This window comes from Manacus candei, unplaced genomic scaffold (genome assembly GCF_025592945.1).
Source record: "Manacus candei isolate 608988 ecotype Guabito, Panama unplaced genomic scaffold, ASM2559294v1 h1tg000005l, whole genome shotgun sequence".
Taxonomy (NCBI): domain Eukaryota; kingdom Metazoa; phylum Chordata; class Aves; order Passeriformes; family Pipridae; genus Manacus; species Manacus candei.
Genome location: NW_026138053.1, coordinates 2,186,989 through 2,208,473, shown reverse-complemented (window position 1 = coordinate 2,208,473; position 21,485 = coordinate 2,186,989). Strand labels below are relative to the sequence as shown.

Genomic DNA, 21,485 nt, shown 5'->3' with positions numbered 1-21,485 from the left:
GCCAGTGGTAATATTGCAAGGTAACATTGTCAGGTTTCTGATGGAAATTCATATTATTAGGCCCCAACACCAGAGCAGAGTAAGAAACACTCAGCTATCAGAACACTTTTCTGAAAAAAAAAAAACAAAACCTTTGAGCAGACAAACCACGTGTCTCATTGCTATTCTCCAGATGTAAATCCCTTTATTCCAGCAGCTGATTCAATTTTCAAATATGACTCTGCGACGCTGTTTTGATTTCTTTTCTCTGAACATAGGAAATGTGTCAAACTGATATGAAAAGATTGCAACTTACAATACACATTTGCATCAAAGTGAAAGGATGCTCTAGTACAGTAAATGCATTCTTAAAAGGATGTATGGATTTTCATTTTTAAATGAATCAATGAGCGAGAATACATCCATCCTTCAGGTAATCGAAATCACAGTTGTCATTTACTTCACAAAGAGACCTACTACCTGCTGCTGTGTATTTTATTTCCAAAATTAATCAATCAGCAAAAGTTTTCTCCAAGCTTTTTTTTCTGTTTGACTAGATTTTTTTGGCTTTGTTTGGTTTTGGTTTTGTTTTTGTTTTTACCTGAGTGTACAGACTCGGGAGTGGATCTGTAGCTCTGGGTTGGTGAGCGAGGAGACAGGTTGTGAGTGGGAGAGCCAGGCACACTTTCTCCAGAGGACAGAGACCGGTTCAGTGACGATAAACTCCGACTGGTGTGAAGTAACGATGCTTGTTTAGTGATCTTCCTCAACAGAGAACTCTTCTTCTTACTGTGGAAGAGCATTCAAATGGTGTTTACAAGCCCAAATGATTTATTTACCTTTATTAGCACATTTCAGTCGATTTTATGTCACAGTTACAGAGAAAAAATAAATAAATAAAAGAAAAACTAAAGGATGTACCTGCTGATACACATTATCTGCAAATGGATTTGAGAAGATGGCTCTTACATTATCTTGGTTACCCTTTCACTGTGACAGAGAAACATCAAAACGAACCTTTCCTGACCATCCTTTGTTTTGCTCTTCTTGTTCCTACGAGCCATCTTGGATTTGTAGCTGGCTTTTCGAGCTGGACCAACTTTGATGGACGTGTTCTCAAATGGTGTGGTGGAGATGGACACTTTATTTCCACTCTGTTAAATACAAGACACAGAGACTTTGCTTAAAATGTGGTTATTTGAAGCAGATCTGCAGGCTAAGCAGGTAGGCTGCTAGTTCAGTGCTGCCTGCCATTTTGTAATCCTTTGTCAAACTCCATTTTTCCTCTCAGCATTTCCACCTATCATTTATTAAGGAATTGCTGAGAGAGAGCCCTCGTTAGTCAGGCTTTCACAAATGATTAGCTCAGACCCCAGCTGGTAGGTAAAGCTTCCCAGGGCAGACAGAACACAGCATCTGACCTCTCTCATTGAGATCCCAAATGACTCAATTTAATACTTGTAATACTTGGAAACTTGAACAAAGTGATATTCTGTCACCAATCCTATTCCCAGTGCTCTGACTGATGGCAGATGTGAACATATCAGGCATCTATCATGATGAATCTGCAATACAGAGCATGGCTCGTTTCATTCATCTTAAAAAAAATAATAATCCTGATTGCTCCTCTATTTGCAATCCCAAAGTCTTCTGTCTCTTAGAATAGTCCAGAACTTTAGGGTTTTTTCTCTGTAAATGGATTCTGCTCAGAGGAGGTATCAAACACAAGACCAACCATTACAAAGCTGCTCTTAAGTACCATCAGGTGCTGTGTACACACTTGTATTTCAGATAATGCCAATTACCTACCTATGGCATATGAAACAAGTTGGCTCACATTTTCCAAAATGTGACAGTGCTGAGTTCCCTACCTTCAGAATCAGCTCCACCACTTCTGTGTGCACCAGCCCATGGACTGGCTCCCCGTTGACGTGTGTTATCAGATCCCCTTCCCGCAGACCCGCCTCATTCGCCGGGCCACCTTCCTCCACGTGCTGGCAACGAGAAGGGGATGACTGATTTGAGAAGGGGAACGAGCAAGATTGCTGGCCCAGATCAGACTCAAAGCCCACCCATCCACCTCACCTCCTGCTGCAGCCAGTGCCAGCTGCTTCAAGGAAGTGTGAGAGAAACCGACTGGCACAGATGAGCACAAAACCCTGTGCTCTTTCACTCCTCCCCCAGCATCCTGCAAGTCTTCCCCTGATCCAAGGCAGCCAGGATGGTTAAACTGATCAAGAGACCAGCTCTTCCCAAAGCAGAAGGCTTAGCACACTTTAAAAAGTTTTTAGTACTTACAAATGTTAACTAGATACTCTAGATTTACAGACAAACATTCAATCTTTTTCAATTTCTTTGCCATCCCAAATCCAGTATCCTTCCATGTACATGCTGGAACCCAAGGTGGCCAACAGATTTTTAACAAAGACTCTGTGCCATGTGTTTAAGGTGCCTATATTGTATCTCATGCTAAACAGAGTTTCTTTTTCCACTTTCCATCCTTTATTAACCTATCCAACACCAGATCTTTTCCCCTGTGAACACACTGCCTTTCCCCTGTTGCTGATCAGAAAGGTAAACCTCCTTCACCATGAGGAGACAGATGTGCTGGAGAATGCAGCAACTCTCCCTCTAGCCAGAAAAGACTCCAAATTTATATCTTGGTAAACTCAGTATTTTTCAAGGAAAGCAAGAGAGGGGCAGGGGAAAAAAATGCAGCCTAAGGTTATATCTCTAGGTAAGAATGAGTGTTAAAAAATGACCAAAGCGTATGAAGTCCAAATTGTCTGATGAATACAGAAATACATGGAACAGAATGGGCCACTTTTACCCTTACTGCATTCTCCCTAACTACACAATCCTAACAACACTGCTTCAGGGAATGGATCATTCCAAGAAGTCATCTATGTTAATAAGAAAGGAACACAGAGATCAAGTACCAGAAGTAATGGGAGGGAAGCGATACAGCCATGGAAACCAGACCTTTTAGCACAGCTCACAACTAAGCCAAGAGCTAAATCCCATGGCAATCAGCATAGCAGCAGTGATGCTTTAAGGCTTGTAATCAATTCCAAGCGACTGCTTGGAAAACCCCAGCAGACTGAACCGATCAGAAGTAGGTTATAATCACTAGCACGAGCCTGAATAAATTAGGCACAACAGGCCCTCATGCAACAACCCCCAATACAGAGAAAGAGGTATGTACACAGAAACATGCTTTAAAGTATGTGCTGCAGGTGAAAGGTGGTGGATTCATGTAACCAGGAAAAAAAGAAGGAGAGAAAGGTCGCTGTGGTTCTGTGATGGGCTTGAAAACTCCTACAGGAAAACCCAAAACGCCGTTATTTTTTCATTTATTTACGAAGGGTTTCCCCCACCCCAAAAGGACAACTTCGGGTGTGAATAAGGAGAGGGAAAACGGAGTGGCAAAATACAGTTTACAGAGCTAAATCCCACAACCTTGGCTAGACGCACTTCTGGCCCCAAGGGTACTCTTTTTAGAAAAGCAGAGACATACCCAGACCATGTGATGCACAGTGTAGATATCACTGTCACCCATATAGACGCGAATGGCGCGCAGAGTGAAACCGTATTTCTTTCCAGCCCGATGGATGATGATTGGTGGTTTCAGGTTTGCGATAGCAGGAGAAAAGTCGCGGCTGGGTGAGGAGTCCCTCGAAGATGGGTTGGAGGAGAGAGAATGAGGTGACATTGGACTGGCCAATGGAGAACACGTGTGGTGATCTACAGTGATGACACAAAGGTGGGCAAAAATTAGGAAACCAGGCCTCCGAAAGAGAGAAAATTCTTGTTAGAGAACAGCTAAGAAACCATCTCTCCCAATGCTCTTAAAAGCTTGTGGTTTCTTCACCAGAGCTGGGTTTGTCTGCAGCTTCATCTCATCCATGCTTCATAATATAAAAATGGGCAGAGCTTTCGAAAAGGCACATTTGGAGATATATATTTAATACAGCAGCACTGCTCATACAGGATTATGGTTGGGTCACAGTGTTTATTACTTCTCTTGCTGGGATTTACAACCCACCATAAGCATTTGCCATAGGCACAACCCCAGAACACTCTTGTTTCCAGGTTATGACATAATATCCTCCAACAAAAGATCAGACATCTCTAGATCTTGGTGCAGGTTACACACTGGTGCTGAGATAAATCCAAATCAGTTTGTATTAATATAAAAAAAAATCAATAGACAATCAGACAACAACTACTAGACAGTTTTGGTAGTGTTTTAAATTCACACGGGCAAGAATATTTAACCCTAAAAAATTAGCAACTGCAGGGACTTTGCTGCTGAAAAACAACATCACAAGTGTATTTTAGAGTGAGTTTCCCAAACGAACAGCTGTGGGCTGAACCATCAGATAAACTATCTGACTCTGCTTGCTGCTGGAACAACATCCACATTTTAAAATACAAAGCAAATACAAAACTCTCATTTTAAAGTGAAGCTGGTCAACATCAGTAAAATAAACCCAAAGAGCAGGAATATTAAATGCAGCTGTAGAAGGGTAATCTCTAATCCATTAAGAAACACCTGCTGAATCGCCCAGCACATATTTACCTGGCAGATGAGAGCAGCTCTGGAGGAACCTTTGCTGGGTGATTAAATACACATTTTAGAGATTTTCACGAGGGAGTTTGTAGTTTGCAAAGCAACCGATGCCTAAACCACAAGAAATGTGATGTGCATCACCACGAGGGTGCCAAGAGCAGGTGCATCCCTGCCTCCAGCTCTCTGGCTGAGAGAGGCATGTGGGCATCGCTCTGCCAGCAGGTTCTGCTCAGTTGGCCCACTATTCCCTGTTCCCATCTAGGCAAGAACAGGTACAGCCCTGGAAATACAGCATGGTCTTATCCTCTGGAAAGAGGGACAAAGTCCCTGTGGGGCGAGCCTCCTCCTGCTGAACCAGTCTGTTGTAGTTCAGTATGATTAAGCTGTTCTCTAGGAGTTACCACCTGGCTTTGGGAACTGTAAAGGTCTGGCTCTGCTTGTAGACAGAGCCAGGCCAACAATGTAAGTGGTTCAGCTTTGACTCACTTAGTGAGTTATTTACACTATTCAACTCTTGAACACTCAATCTCAAACAAGTTATCTGGAGTTTCTGATACCTCCCAGTGCATGCACCAGAAATGCACCAAACACATTTTGTTCCTGCCTCAGTTTGCATGTGACACCCCCCCCAAAAAACAGTACCTTGAGGGTTAAAATCATTCTCTGTCCCTGTACCTCCTTGCTGCAGCAAGCACCAAGAGACCAGCTCGGAGCCAATTTAAACAAAACCAGGGAAATAACAGGGCCCAGCTGCCATTTGCAGAAGCTGCAGTCAGACCACACACACAACACTCCTGTCTGTGGCACAGCAGTGCTCATCAACCTGCTAGCAGTAAAAGTTAGATCTCTCCCCTCCTGCCAGGCAAGGCATTATTCCAGGAGAGCGAAGGGGGAGGATCTGTCTGCAGACCTTTTGTTTAGTGCTTGCAGATTCTGACAATGCCTCACTCAAGGCATTTCTTACCTGAGGGAATCAGGAGAGACAAGGCAGTAGCGGATGCTGATTTAATCACTTTATTGACAGGTCTCGAGGTACGTTTCTCCCCTGATTCCCCAGAGAGCAACCTGTGTCGTGCCCGCCGCACTGCCAAATCGCTGATGGCTTTTGGAGTGGTAAAGTCTGGGCCTTCATTGCTATTACTGCGAGCTCGTGGATCAGAGAAATCTGCAGTGCTCCCAGCTACAGTTTAAATTAAAACAGATTAGAACCACAGGGAATTCCTAACAGTCTATTCCCCTACAGGCAAAATACATTAAATCAAAGTCATGTTTACATGAAGTCCAAGAGTAAATTTTCCTAAGAAGAAACCCCAGGGCTTGAATTTTTATTTACAGAAATGGTGTTATTCCAAACACAGAAAATTAGCGGCTTCTATTCTGTGGAAAAGCTCGCTAATGAAATCACATTGCTCAGTGGCAGTTCCATGAATCCTAAAGCTGTGGTGCAGTTCCACACGCCATTTCAATGGGATCGTTCACAGATGAAAACAGGTTTATGGAAAGTGCTCCATTTTTACAACCAGCAAGAACTGTCAATCTTTAAGTTGAAACTGCCTGTAATATAAGAGCCAGGTTCTACTGGAGCTGCACATAAAAAAATCCAGTCTAAAAGAACACTAAGGTACTAAAGTCAGGGAGAGTAAAAATGTGGATTGCAAAGACAATCTTAATTTGCCCCCTTCTGTGCACCATTGCAATTTAGTCTGCTATAATTATACAGAAAATGCAAAGTAATCTTGAAGATCAGACCAGGCATGTAACAAGAGCAGATGCAGAGGGCTGAGGTGCTGTGCTCAAGTCCAGTGTCTCAGTCCCCCATGTGATACCTTAAAGGAGCACGGTGAAAATACAGTAATTAGAATTAACAAGGTGCTTAGAAATGAAAGTGGTGAGCATCACAGCAAGTCCACAAGGGAAATTAATCATTCTGTCTTCAAAAGCAAATTTTAAGCAGCGTGCAATAAATAAAGCCTAAGGGCCACATCTTGAACAATGAGGACAGAACAAAACATTGATCATCGTTATTTAAGTGGGCACCACTGCTCTGCATACTAAGTAAAGCAGGAAGTACCACGAAAATAAAAATTCAGAGCAGCATTCCCACAGACCTCAGTGCCAGATGCCTGTTCAACATTTAACAACCACAGAGTTTTAAATCAGGTTCCCAGACAATGAAGAACCCGGATTCGGAGGCTGCGTGTGAAAAGGTGCCATGTACATTAGAGGAGTACTCCGAGACAGTAATAGGAGTCAAACTCCTTTCAAGCCTCTGACTTGGGGACACCAAAGCAATGGTATCCCTGAATCCCATGCACTAGATTAAAGACTGCTCTGATGTATTAAGCTCAGGGGAGCAGGATGCCCAGGGGAGCTCCACGTTTGCCTACTTCAACTTGTAGATACTCGAATTAGCAATGAAAGTGTTCTTGCCATTTTTAATAGCATGTTTCTAGGCTCTTAGTATGACATTAAGAACCTAAGGTTCCACTTATGGCACCTATGGCACCTAAGTATGAAGTAGCTTACTCCTTTTACTCCTGCACGTTTTCTCCTGGGCTTAGTGGAGAACGTGACAGCAGCACCAGGCCTCTTTTGGGAGAATGGGCCATAGAGGGGAATGAAACAATTCTGAATTTCACAGACTGGATTGCAGAAGAATAATGAGATGTGGGGATCTTTGGCTTTACTCTGGAGCAAATTTCCTCCAAGGATTTCCACCTTCTGCTGTCAATCCACCACATCTTCCCAGTGTCCTCCACCTTGTCCATTCTTGTTGCCACTTTGAGTCCTTGTTCAGTATCCCTTCTCCATCCCCAAGGCAACTGCTTTGCCTGCTTGCTCCTACTTTCTCCCAGCAACTTATTTTCTTACCTAGTTAGTCCTTGTTATTCAAGACTACAATCTAGTCCTTTCCTTAAATATGCCTTCTTTCTCAAATATTATCTTGCCAACCTTCTATTCATCTTCCCCACTCTCTTCCATTAGTCCAAACTTCCCTTTTTTTATTCCTCACTACTTCCCAGCAGTTCCCAGCTCTGGTCTCATCTGTTGACAGGAACAGGCAACTCCATTCCCTACCTTTCCTGTGCCCTGAAAGGGACAGGAGCTGGGGACACTCCAGTACCCCAGTCCTGCACTACCATAGGCCAGGGCACCATCACAGGCAAGGTCCAGCTCAGCCCAGTGCTGAAGAACAGTCCTAGGACAGTAAAAGTTCCTGAGAAGTCAAACACTGACTTCTAAGATTCACTCTACTAAATTTAGGCTGCACTCTTCTAAGCCTCCAACTGACTGAATTTTGGCATATTTGGCTGTGACAGAAAGTAGCATGTCCCTGACACAAGCCCCACTTCCCCAGCATATTTCAAGTCTCTACTCTAAACTCTTGGGATGAATAAAACCATACGAAGCAGGGATCTGTTGGTATGGCTGACACCCCACGTTCTCCAGCTCCAACTCAGCAGTGATCTGTTCTGACTAATGCTTAAATTAATGCTGCCTCAGGTAGGCACCCAGTGGCTGTAAGTAGGCATAGATCATATGGGTCTCAAGCATGAGAAGACTTAAACCAATTTGAAGTGACAGGACTGAAATCTAAGATTTTGGAGAGATGAAACCACTTCTATTATTTCAAAGGCAAGCACATCCACAGAACTGCACTAAAATAACCACTCAGCATGAGGCAGTCACATCACCCGACACCCAGACCCAGTTTTACAGAGTTAACCTCTGCAAGCTGACACGGCCTTCTTGGGCACCACCATCACACCGAGCACGTACCTGTCAGTGTCGAGGCGCTGCTGGCGGCCGTGGAGGGCGTGGCGGGTCCGGCATCACCTTCCAGCGGCAGCTCGTGCTCCACAGGCTGTTCTGGAATGGGCACGGGCAGCCCCTCCCGCGACTGCACGGTGGATAAGAGCATCCCCTCGGACTGCGGCCTCTTGAGGGCGGCTCCCTCGTCCTCCGCGGAGATGGCAAAGCGGGGCATGTCGAGGAGCCCCGAGCAGCGGCGCCGCACCGTCAGGGGCGGGCTGGAGTCGCTCTCCGTGTGCGAGGACTCGGACATGGACAAGCGCTTACGCAATCTGAGAGAAGAACCAAGACAGAGCCCCCCCAGTCAAACCAGGGGGATAACGAACCTTCACACACCCAAAGCCAATTTAAGGTGAAGTTAGGTAACCAAGCTTCACCACTGGGACTTAAGACAACAAAAGGCTTGGGGCATCACATGAGTTTAGATTTCCAATGTATTCCGTTGTTAAGCTTCTAAGAAAGGAAGGAATAAAACCAAAGGAAAATACAGTACAATGAACATGATATTATAAAATATAAATATTATAAAAATATTATAAATATTTTATATTTATAAAATATTGAAGTGACAGGACTGAAATCTAAGATTTTGGAGAGATAAATATTTTATATTTATAAAATATTATATATAACACTATATATTATAAATATTATAAAATACAATAATATAATATTATAATAATATTATAAATACTATTATAATTGTATTATAAATATATATTATAAAATCACATTATAAAACGCAAATCATCATCCATGCTCCTTTTGGAATTAGGTGAATTTTTCTTTCAAAGTTGCTGTAAATTTGAAGCCAGGAAGGCCTGATGTAAGATGAAGTGCACCTCAGTCAAGAGTGTAATCTGTAAAATGTTTTTGTTTTTAATGGAGTCACACAGACTAGGTCACTGCCACACTTTATGCTCTTTCTAATGCCAAACGTTAGTGTGAAAGCTTTACACTTTAAAAGCAAAAAATTGAGAGATATCCCATTTTTAAGGTAAATTGACAATTATTTCAGTAATGCTGGAAACAAGGTCAGCATTCAAATTCTGAGTATTCATATATTTTACTGACATTTTTTTATTAGAGCACAAGATTTTTGGGGCATATTCTGAACTTTTGAAACTTTGAACTTTCCTAATGGTTTCTCTACTTTGTAACAAATGGTAAAAGTCTGGCAATACCAGACTTTGGATTAATTTCAGAAAAAAACTGATGTGGGTACCTCTCTGATATAAGTGGTCTTTCCACAAAGGAAACCTGTACTTAAGGTTAGAATACCTTTAAATTCATTAAAAGTATTTGCTACAAATTCAGAAGATGTTAGCACTTAACTAGATACATTTAAGGACTGTATCACTTCCACGCATTCATTTTTAGCTATTCTATTCCAGGCTTCTCCTGTGGAAATACAACATATTCACCTAACAGCGGTCATAGGAATTTTTGGCACAGGTTGGCCTTTCTTTAGACGCTGTGAGAAACCAGAAGACTTAGTTCTACAGGACTTACATTTCAGGAGACCCAATCACCCAGCTGCGGTCTCGGCTCTTCAGGCCACCAAGGTTGTCCAGTCTGTCGTCCTTCTCTTCGCTCAGGCTCCGTTTAGTTGGTGGTGGAGTCTTCCTCTCCTCGTGGATGGACAGACGTTCCATGCTGCTGTACACCTGTGCATAGGAAAAGATCCCTCTGTACAGGGAAAACAAACCCACAAGGCCTTTTCTGATCAAGGGGTAAAATCTCTTCTCAAAATGGAAGGTACTCTCTGAAAGCATGGACTTGGTAACGTTCTTTGACCAAATAACACAGTGCAGATGTGACATGCTCGAGGTGTGCCAGGGAGGAAAGGCAAAATGCAAGCCTCGGGAACATTAAACATGCTTTTCTACAATAGCACCCAACGCCTCTCCTCTGAAAACACAATAGAAATACTAAAACTTTTGGAAATTACTTGATTTTTTTTGTTTTGTTTTAATGATTTCTCAAATCTAAGAGGAACTACTGCTGAAAAGACAGCTCCAAAACTCTTGAGGGCTGGCATCTGGATCTTGAAATCTTACAATACAAATTCACTTCAGTGATAGGCATCATGCTCATGACCCCATTTCATTATCATCAGTCTATCAGCATTGCCCCAAGCTTATTTCAGAACAAAAAAGTCCTGCCCTCCTCAAGGAATCTACTATAAGGCTGACAGCTTAATGAAAGTGCCTTTCTTGGTTTTACAGCCGTCTTTAAATAATTAAATGATTAAGCAAAAAAAATCCATCCTTTTAAAACTACACTTGACTGTGGACCTAATTTACATAAGAAGAGATTAATGAAAATAATGTTATTAAAAATTCAGAGCATCAACAAGATAACTATTAATAAATCATATGGCTGAATTGTCAGACAAGAATTTCAAAATATAATGAGCCTTTTATGCCTCCCACATTACAAATGCTGTATAATTTTCCAGGTCTTAAAAAAAATTCATTAAAAGTGAACTTTTTCTCTTTGTGGCAAAAACACTGAACCCTAAAGAAAAGCTTCAGTCTAACAAATGAATAAGACTCATGGTGAGAAAAGGCAGATGAAAGAAACCCCTACGTACTCATAAGAACTTTTTCAAAACAGCAGCTAATCCTCAGGTCCAATTTTAAACATACTTTTGATGATGCAAATCAGGAGCAACTCCATAAAATTAAGAGTAACTGTTATTTAAACCACTGTAGCCTGGTTGAGGACAAAGAAGAACAAACTGGTCCTTAAAAACTTACTTCAGTAGTGGAAAAACTGGAGGAACTGTCATGAAAAAATGAAATATCTTTCAGAGCTCCTAAGTAAAATTCCTACTCCCATCTCAGTAAGAGGGAAATACAATTCATAGGGCAGCCAGCCTTAAAACAGCATTTCTTCTCCCTTCTCCCCCTCCCAGACATACTGTGTTTTATCCAAGCTAACAGTGGAGTTGTACTATTTTAAAACGTCTGTAATTACAATTTTTTTATTTCAGAACACCTGAGTATGAATGAGAGGCCTGTACAGCCCTGAATTCAGAACGTGTGGTTACAAGGGACCTCCTCAGGGCTTCCTGCCCATTTCCCCACCTCAGAGCAGAACTCACTCTCTTCTAACACCCGACCGATGTTTCTCCAACTTGTTCTTAAAAATCACCAGAGATGGAAACTCTACAAATTCCCCAGGCAACGTGTGCCAGCACTTAATTACTGTTCAGTATTGGAAGTTTTTTCTTACCATTTACCCTATACCTCATTTGCACCCATCATTTCATATCAGTTCTGTGTAGAACAGGAAGACCAATGTACTCCTTTCCTTCCAGCAGTTGTGTATGGTTAGGTTTTATGTTTCAGATCTCAGGTCATTCTTGTTGCTCTCCTCTGGACTCCCTTTTACTAGTCCATGCTTATTTTCAAGAACATTGCCCAGAACAGGCCAGAATACCCCAGCTATGGCCTTCCTACTGCTAAACCCAGTATGGAAACTGCCTTTTCCTTCAATAATTTGCCACATGTAACTCATGAGGCACTATATGCCCAGAACCTGCTCTTTGAAATAGTCACCCTGCCTTTTGTTCCTCAGGCTGTATTTGAGACAATGAACAGTAGCAGAGATATAAACTTCACCCTTGTTCTTACCCCCTTTGATTTTAAATCATTATTCCAAATGTCAGAATCCATTTTCATCCCAATACCATCTTGTCACCTACTGGAAGACCCTTTCAGAATGACACTGTTCAAAGCAAATAAGCTTTGGATACTCCCTGTGCCAGTATCCAAGTCATTAGTAAATCAAACTGTATCAGAAGCAGAAGAGACCTCTGCAGTACCCTGCATATTGTTGAAACATTAGGAAATACAAATGTCATTCTCCAATTACTCTGGTACTCACCTTCTAATAGGCCTCCAACTACCACAGAATAAACACCACATAGTTTTTCTCTTTCCTCAGGGAATACATGCTGTGCAATTCCACATACTACCCATATGATTAAAATCTACTCCACACAAAGCAACGGAACCGTGTTCCTCTCTAGATTCTTTTCTTTCATCAAGTCAGCACGCTCCTACCTTGCTGAACCTCGGTGAGCATGAGGAGAACTGCCGAATTTCCACGTGATCATCATCATTAGTGTCCTCCTCTTCCTCCGAATCCAGGTGTTGGTACCGTTCTGAACGGGCTGGGAAGCAGACATGGCACGTTGCATCAGTGCAGGGAGTGTTGATAACTCACACCTCAAGCATTCCTACTGGTCTACTTAAGGAACTTTGAATGTTCATACACCACAAAGGGTATTTTCCTTAATACTGAAACATACCCAGCCAGTTTTGCTCATCCTGTGCAATTACCAGTGAATATCTCCTTGGCACGGAATTTATCTTATACCATCAGTTGTATTACATTCTGAAAGCAGCTGATACTCAGAAGCTGCCTCATCCTGCAGACCCTTCATAGGAGGGATATTTCTTCCCTACAGCAAACAATCACATAGAAGGACACATGGAAACAATTCACTGTGCCACTTTCCAATAAACAGCTTTTTGATTGTACAAAGTCTGTCCTGCATACATACATACGAGCCCACTTTAAAAAATAAAAATATTTACCCCCAAAAATATTTCCTCTTCTCCCTCCTACAACTAGAAAAAGGATTAGATTTTGTGAAAGAAAATGGGCAAGCAGCCAATATGCAAAGCTATTTTTAATGCAAAAATCTAAACTGCCTCCAAAGAGATTTTGTGCTTTGAGATTTGCAGCACTGGATTTCTAAGCCAGCCACACCGGATTTTGTAGGGTGGGCGTTAATAAGTTTGGCTACAGAAAGCTGATAGCTACACTGAGCCAAATCTGAGGCACCATATCAGCCAGAAAGCTACTTTTATAAATTCTAAATTTTTTTGCATTAGGGTTCATAACAGCAACACCAATTCTTATCAGTGTCTTTGTGAGATATTTCCTGACGTGAGAATTCCAGCCTTTATAAAGGACTCACATCAAAGTCACCCCGACAACCTGCTGAGCATTCCTGGGCACATGGAGGGTTTACCATCATTCCCTATTTGACAGACCAGTGATTTGCAGCCCCGAACACAACGTGGTGCTTTTACCCACCAGCATCTGCTCATGGCTGCTCTACTGGGCCTCTCCCAGTCGTTGGCCCAAACCTGAGTGGACCAGAGCTCAAGTTTCCATGTCCAGTAAGTCCAGTTAGTGGTGGGAACACCCCACTACCTTGGTTTCTACCTATATGTTGTACCAGTACAACCTCAACAGGTGTAAAATCCACCTTTGCCCCCTCTGCACAGCTTGACTCAAACTGGTCTCTGCAGCAACCACACAGAGATGTCTCAATCCTTCTCTCTCTCCCATCCTACCTCTCCATCCAACCCCTTACCTAAAAGCCCCTTCCCCAAACTGGAAGAGCACTGCCTAAATGGGATCACTGTTCTTGCAGAGTGGCTGCAGGCAGGCTGCTCCCTCCTTCCCTTTCCCCCCAGCAAATTGCAGGAGCTGAGCAAAAATGTGCTTCATACAAATTCAACCAGTCTCATGGCCCAAGGATGGAAGAGATCCCATTGAAGTAGAGCAGAAATCTCCATAGCTTATGGAACTGAAATAGCCCAGTATCATCCTGTTCTGCAGATGGAGTAGGGAAAAGATCCCCTGTCCCAGTGACAAGTCCAAACTCTCTCCACCTGCTCAGCTCCTCCAGTCAAATGAGAAAACCTAGGGAGCAGAGGCTCTGGGAGCAGAGAGATCTCCATCCCTCCCATGACGCTCCTCCCTTCTCTCCCAAGAGCACTGACTCTGTCTGCTGCTTATCTTGAAATACCAGGAATCTTACACAGCACTGATACCATGGCAGTTCCCAGACATTTATACACACCAGACAGACACTTCACTTCATATCACATTAGAGTTAATAATACTAAAGTGATATACTTGCAGTGAAAATAATTTAAAATACTTTAAATCTCTTAAGAATTTTCCCTACATACTTGTCTTCAAGGTTTAGGGTTTGTTTTGGGTTTTCTTAAAAACATTTTTTGGCTGAAAACAGGTCACTAGGGAAAGATCATATTGCTCAAAAACTCAAGGAATTTGGATTTACCAAATGCTTTGGAAGAAGTGTAATAAACCCAGCATGACAACGGCAGCACCTCTCCCCGCAGGGCTATGGCTGGCAGGACTACAGGCACCAGTGAAAGGCCAACTGACTTCAGCAGCAACATTTTTTCATTTAAAATTAATTTTCCTTCAAAGAAACCTTACTTGGCATTCAACAGAAATTTTTAAGGCAATTTCCATCAATGGTTTTATTCAATTTCTAACAATGACTTATCTCTAGCAATTTCAAAAATGAAATATGCACAAGAAATACGATGCCATTTAGGCTAAATCTTTAGTCTTACTGTCAAAATAGCTTGTGTCATCCTCAGATTCCAACTGTGGGATGAATTCAGCTTTCTGCCGAAGTAATCCATTCCAGTCCAAATCTTTAAAGAACCGATGCTGTTTCACTTCAAAGGCACTACCTGAAATAAGCACCTTTTATTGCAGAGTATTTCTTTCAGCATTTGCATAACATGAAAAACAAACCCTAAAAATACCAAGAGCCTAAGAGAACGTACTCGAGTACACTTAAGTCACGCATTTTCCAGGAATTTTGAGAAACAACTTATCCTTTTACCAAAGTGGTCATGCAGGATAAAATCTGAACAAGATTTCCTCCTTCCCACCTCCTTTTCCTGTTTAACAACAACACATGACTAAACTGGGTGGAAGACAGCATCTGCTATTTATATTCCACAGAAAGTTGGAAGACTTAGAATGATTAACATCTTAATTTAAAGTTTCCAAATTCTAAATCTCATCTTGTTCATAACTGAATACAGAGAGAAAACTCAGAGAGGTATTTAGCATATGAGTGACTCCACTGCTGTGAATAAACTTATTCATATGCTTAGAACAAGGCAAGGCCTTACAAATCTTCTTGAATTAGTATCTTTTTGTTATTAACCTCAGAAGCTTGGGTACCCAGAAGGAAAAACTAAAGACTGTCTACCAGTATGTGCATTTTTTTCCAAATGAAATTAATATTCATAAAAGATGTTACTGTCTTTTTTAAAAAGAGAAGAAAGAGCAGAGAAGAAGAGATAAAAGGTCTGCTGAGTGCCAGTGGCACTACAACACACCAAGTAAAACAGCAGCCTCAGCATTACAGGTATATAAGAAATCAAAGAAATCAGTCCATCAACTCATTTTATAAGGCAAGAAACTCTACATCTTTTCCATGACAGCAACATCTTTCAAGTACATGGATTTTAAGTAGAGAAGAACATGTGAAAACCATCTGATAGCATTATTAATTCATGATCTATTCATCACCCTTGTGTGCACGTGTGCTAAGTCTGCTGAATACATGTGCCTCTTGGAATTTCATATCTGTATGTATGAAATATATATATATGGGGGATATATATATGACATATATGTGGGGGGTATATATATATATATGGGTTTTCTCCTTAAAGTCTAGTTTCAAATTGAAAATCCCAAATTAAATCAAACTAATCAAATCAATGAAAGACGAGCTGTGCTGTGAAGCCACAGCATTACACAGATTATTTTAAAACCAGGGTGTAGCTAGAGATTATTTATGGTTATTGACTATGAGGAAACAAGAAGTGTTGGCTTGTAAAACTTTAAATCTGACCTTATAATACAGAAAGACTGACATACAGATCTGGCTTAGCCAAAAATTTTATCAGACTTTGCTGTGTGTTTGGAGAACTCTACAGTACAGGCCCCTAGGAATGGGAAAGTTTTCATTTTATTATACCCAGGAATTCACATCCATGGTGGGGATTAAGCCCCTAGTCAAAGAGAATTTCAAAGAAATCTGATTATACACTGCTCAAATGGAGATACACCCCTCAAGCCTATAACGGAACAGCACAAATCAGAGAAGTTATGTTGCCAAGCTGACAGTGCCCCTCTTGTTTCCCAAACTAGACAGCAATATCTGCCTGATTCATGAACATTTGACACTAATTCTCAGAGCTTCATCACACAAGATTCATTGAATCCAGTATAAACTGTGCCCCAGCTCTAGATGAGCATTTTTCAGCACTGGTGTGTGTGCATCACTGGCAAGGTAACTGCTTCTCCCGCTTCTGGCCACTTTCCTACACGCACAAGGATCGTACCTGTTCCCATTCTTTCCAGAGGATTTTGTCGGAGAAGCTTAGAAATGAGGTCCTGGGCATCTGGTGGCAGTGCATCATCACCTTCTGGCCAGGCAATTTCATCTAGGGACAAAAAGAGACTTGACATTTTCTACCAGCTTCCTGACTAATTTGAATAACCATTCACATCCCTCTAATGCAAAGTGCAGTGTTCAGAACTGCCCCAGAAGCGTAAATACCTTGAATTCAGCAGCTTGCATACTTAATATAATTCAGGCATTGACATTTTCCAAAATGCATAAAATTTAGCATCAGTTAAAGCTGCTGTCAATCTAAGCAGTGCTTGTGGAGAAAAAAAAAAAGCATTAAGGGCTCTATTAATAAAGTATGAAATGGGACTTCCATGACAATCCATAAACAATGACAGTGACAATACTGTGGCTGTATCTCGTGCCCGCACATTCCACAGCTGTTATACTTGGAACAGAGAGAACAATTCACAGGTAATGATTTCATGCATCATATTTAGTTCTTTGCTGAAATTTGCTTTTTACAGAGGACATTTGCCAAGTGTGTTAAAAATTTACGGTTTCAGAAAGCATTCCCAGTAGGAAATGTTTTCACTGGCATATTCACTGAGTGAATGCAAAGCAATCATCACAAAGCAAGAAGGAGATAGGTTTTAAAAGCCACAAGACGTGAAGGTAACAAGTACAACAGCTTCAATGTATTGTACTCAGAATTTCCTTTTATTTCATTTATACAACATTACTAATTGACTGGCTTTTGGACCTACAGAAACAATAATCAAAATCAGACTGAATTAGACCAGTTGGTGGCTGCTCCTTTCACATTCTCCATCAAAGAATGGAGAATGGAGAGTGAACTTAAATCGAGAGTTAACTTAAAGACAGAACAGAAAAATCCTCAAATATTTTTCCTCAGTCCCACAAGGGTTTGTAAGACTCCCACACCACGCATAGTGACAGAACTATGTACCAAGATGTTAAGCAACTCATCAACTTCCCATAGCTGAAATCAGACGGATGCTACTTTGACCCAGAAAGTCAGAAATACTGAAAATTAAACCTCAGTGTTTTATACCTGCTCCTTCCTGACTAAACCGCGGACCCTCGATATTTTCAAGGTTTTACTTCACAGCACACTTTGAAACCCTTTCAGAGCCAGAGCAGAAATATGTACATACCACTGATCACTTGTCCAAACAGCTCTTCAGGTGTGTCCCCAAAGAAAGGAACGCAGCCAACCAGAAACTCATACAGGATAATTCCCATGGCCCACCAGTCCACGGGCTTCCCATAGCCCTGGCGCAGGATCACTTCTGGTGCAATGTATTCCGGAGTCCCACAGACCTCAAGAGAAACACGCAAGAAAGCCATAAATTTACAAATTGCCAAATTCATGTCAAAGCTTACTTCTGTGTTGGGTTTTTTTTTCTTTCCCCCCTCAGAGCTTTACAAGGAAGTTATTAATGTTTTGCCACTAACCACTTTATGGTGTGAACTACTTCCATGGAGCAAGAGCCTATATTTGAAGGACACACTACCTGCCTGCACAGAAATAACGCCACATGAAATGAAATGTTCCTAGTGTGGACATGCCAGCTAAGTAGTTCTTTGGTGCATGTAAAGTAAAGCATATGGGAAAAACGCATATTCTGTGTGTTTAGGTCTGTCTGCTTGATGGATGTCTGCTGGCACAGCAACAGCTATCAGGAACTGAGTTTTGACAAACCTCTCACATTTCTGTGCTAGCAGAATTTAGTTTCACAGATGCAGAATTAGCAGCACAGCATGATTACACACTTCAGCCTTAAACTTGGGAGGTACAGCTGGCATGGACAACAGCTAAGGAAATCACATTGGAAGATCTAAGTTGCCTGGGGCTTAGAAGCAGCAACAAGAATAACAAAATAGTTATAAAAAAATACAACACTGCAAAGTGCGAGACCGTGATCTAGTGACCAAAGACAATTCTGTTAGAAAAAGCATCCTTATTCAGAAGCAAAGGAAGACAGTAACCCAGGATCATTATGAATTAACACTTGGCACAGCTAAAAAAGAAAAACTCAGCTCTGATCCCAGGTGTTTTCAGAGGAGTGAAGTATTTTTTAATCCCATTATACAAGGCACTGGTGAGCCTGCATCCAGAACAGTTTCTGTCAGCTGTGCCCAGGAAACATCAACTGAAACTTAAAGAGGCACATGGAAGAGCTCTTCATTCATCAAAGGAAAATCTGTCGTGTTAGCTGGAACAACTTAGCTGGTTAAGCCTAGCAAAATGAAGGCTAAGGAGAAAAATGACCCTTAGTAAATATCATGGGGATAAAAATCAATGTCTAAGCTATCAGACAAAATTACAAGAAACATATAGAAACTTGCCATGAACTTTCTAAGCACCAGAAGGGGGAGATCGTGGAACAACCTTCCAGCAAAACACACGTTACATCCCTAAACCACATTCTGTTTACACCCAAACTGCTGCCTGGGCCACCCTTTCAAAATCCTAAAGTAAGAGCTAAAGTGCATCACTCTAAAACAAGAAACTGAAGTAACAAACAATAACAATTTATGCACAAACATTAGAATGGACTTACATCTTTTCCTCCCATTCTACAACACACAGCACAGCGTGGAGGCAGAGGAGCGCTACAAACTCTGATTCCACCCCAAGACAGAATGCTGCATCTGATCCCACACCAATGGACAAAATTTTTCAGCTTACCTGTTTGTCCAGGAATTCCCTGGTATCCTTCTCAATGTGTCCCTCATAAAGATTGGTTGTAAGACTCATCAACCCAATTTTGGACAGTCCAAAGTCTGTTAGTTTAATGTGACCCATGGAAGTTATCAGGAGACTAGAAGAAAGAGAAGTAAAATAATCCAACACTCAATTAATTGTTTCCTAAAAGCAATTTAAAAAAAACAGAAGAACATGAGGTAGTGCTAAGATCTCAGTGTTACATCCCTATTAAACACCTGGAAGAAACTTCCTATGCAACTGAGTATCATAGAGCAGCCAAGGCAACTAGGAATGAGACTACCTTCTGCCATAATTTCACCAGTGCAGCAACAGCTTTGAGATAATATCTAAATACATTCTTCCCACCCTTTCTCAGTGCCTATCTGGTTCTACATCAGTAGCAAGAGACTCCACAAAATCTCCTACATGTGAGATGCCACTGAAGATCTCTACTGTCTCAACCTCCCCTGTTCCATCACCTACAGAGAAAGCCCCAGAAGGATTAGCTCTGTCCCTCCACCTTCTGAGGGGGCTAAAGACTTACTTATCAGGTTTTAGGTCACGGTGAACAATCCCATAATTGTGTAAGTACTCCAAAGCCAGAACAGTCTCAGCAAAATACATCCTTGCCATATCAACAGGTAGGGCACCAATGTTCTTGAGAAGCGTAGCACAATCACCTCCTAGAAAAAGAGTGGCACAGGTGGCACAGTGAAATGGCAGATATCAGGAAGAAAAAACAGCTATGGGTCTGCAAAACTAGATTAGACAAAGTTTTCTAAAGGCTGTATCTCTCAACCCTCTTAGTATGAATTCTGAATCTCTCTCTACACTCCACCTTGAACTCAAACCAAATACTAAAATCTTAGGAGAATTGAGATCCATGTATGTTGGGCTGGCCTGCACAAGGACTGTACAGATGCCATTTGCAAACTGTAAGCAAGCCTTGAAGAAAGGGCAGCTCATGACTGCTTGGCCTCTCTATAAATTCCTTTGCTTCCCACCACCAGGCTATTACTATCAATATAGAAATATACAGTTACTGATACAGTAACACAGTGAAATATGATGTGTGGTGTGTGTATATACATTATATATAGTAATGTAGCAATATTCAAATATAATATAGTAATATACTATTTCTGATATGCAAGCTTCTTAAAGTAGTAAGTAAACACCTCTACGACTCCTAACTGGCTCTCCCAACACATGCAGAGGTAGCCATCCCTTTGGACACAGTGGCAGACATGGAAATAAGCCTGTGGATCCCTGATTCAGGTTCCTTAAGGAACATTGGCCACACATTTCATTTGACCTTCATCACTACTTGCGAAGAGGAATTATTATTAAAATTTTCTATTGTCAATACCTCTGGTTTCATTCCACTAATTTATCTGAAAGAGCACTGATACAATAACTATAAGCTTATTTCTCATCCAGCCAAGCAAGTGAGGCATAAGAAATTAATCCTATCCACCAGTGGAAAAATATTGCTTACAATAAGATATAGTGATAAAACAAAATCAAATTATATTCCAAAGGATAAGCAAAACAAACAAAAGAAAAACCCAACCCCAGCATAAAATAGCAGTTTATTTTTTAAAAGGCTGCTGAAGAACAAAGACTGTGTTTCTCAAAATGCCTTTTTCTAACTGCAATGCCAAGCAAACGTTATTATGGATCTTGCCGTGCCATCCCATAGGAGAGTGGGAGAATTTCTTTCCAGTGAGGACTGGAAAGTTCATGCTGACTTCTGACCTCAGCAGCTTTCTACATGTGGCTTTATGTTTGCTCAGCTCCACTGCAGCCATGTTGGATCAGTCTCAGGGATTCACACTGTGCAGCCATCCCATCTAAGGACCCTCGGCCGGCGTGGACAGTGACGGCCGTACCTTCCACATACTCCATAACCATGCACAGGTGCCGCTTGGTCTCAAAGGAGCAGAACATGCTGACCACAAAGGGGTTCTCGGCAAACGTCAGGATATCTCTCTCCACAAAGGCCTGCTGGATCTGGTTTCTCAGGATTAGGTTCTGCTTGTTGATCTTCTTCATGGCAAAACGTTGACGGGTGGTCTTGTGCCGCACCAAATACACCGCCCTGGAAAACAACACGCCAAGAGGAAAAGTTCCAGTTTCAGTTCAAGCTGGTTTGTCGTGCTTTT

General features: G+C 41.6%; 1 protein-coding gene across 8 annotated transcripts in view; it reads right to left on the bottom strand.

Moving 5' to 3' along the window:
- The window catches only part of MAST2 (microtubule associated serine/threonine kinase 2), a 192,468-nt gene that overhangs the window by 6,204 nt on the left and 164,779 nt on the right, over window positions 1-21,485 (bottom strand). For 7 of the 8 annotated variants that reach the window (XM_051795555.1, XM_051795489.1, XM_051795500.1 and 4 more), the window contains 14 exons: window positions 21,213-21,421; window positions 19,865-20,003; window positions 19,303-19,435; window positions 17,765-17,930; window positions 16,579-16,680; window positions 14,782-14,904; window positions 12,439-12,548; window positions 9,878-10,032; window positions 8,333-8,637; window positions 5,517-5,732; window positions 3,497-3,723; window positions 1,851-1,973; window positions 997-1,133; window positions 581-768 (listed from right to left, as the gene is read on the bottom strand). In XM_051795555.1, the coding sequence (XP_051651515.1) occupies window positions 581-768; window positions 997-1,133; window positions 1,851-1,973; window positions 3,497-3,723; window positions 5,517-5,732; window positions 8,333-8,637; window positions 9,878-10,032; window positions 12,439-12,548; window positions 14,782-14,904; window positions 16,579-16,680; window positions 17,765-17,930; window positions 19,303-19,435; window positions 19,865-20,003; window positions 21,213-21,421 (2,333 nt within the window). The remainder of the gene's footprint in view (window positions 1-580; window positions 769-996; window positions 1,134-1,850; window positions 1,974-3,496; window positions 3,724-5,516; window positions 5,733-8,332; window positions 8,638-9,877; window positions 10,033-12,438; window positions 12,549-14,781; window positions 14,905-16,578; window positions 16,681-17,764; window positions 17,931-19,302; window positions 19,436-19,864; window positions 20,004-21,212; window positions 21,422-21,485) is intronic. The other variant, XM_051795520.1, reaches the window with a different exon arrangement.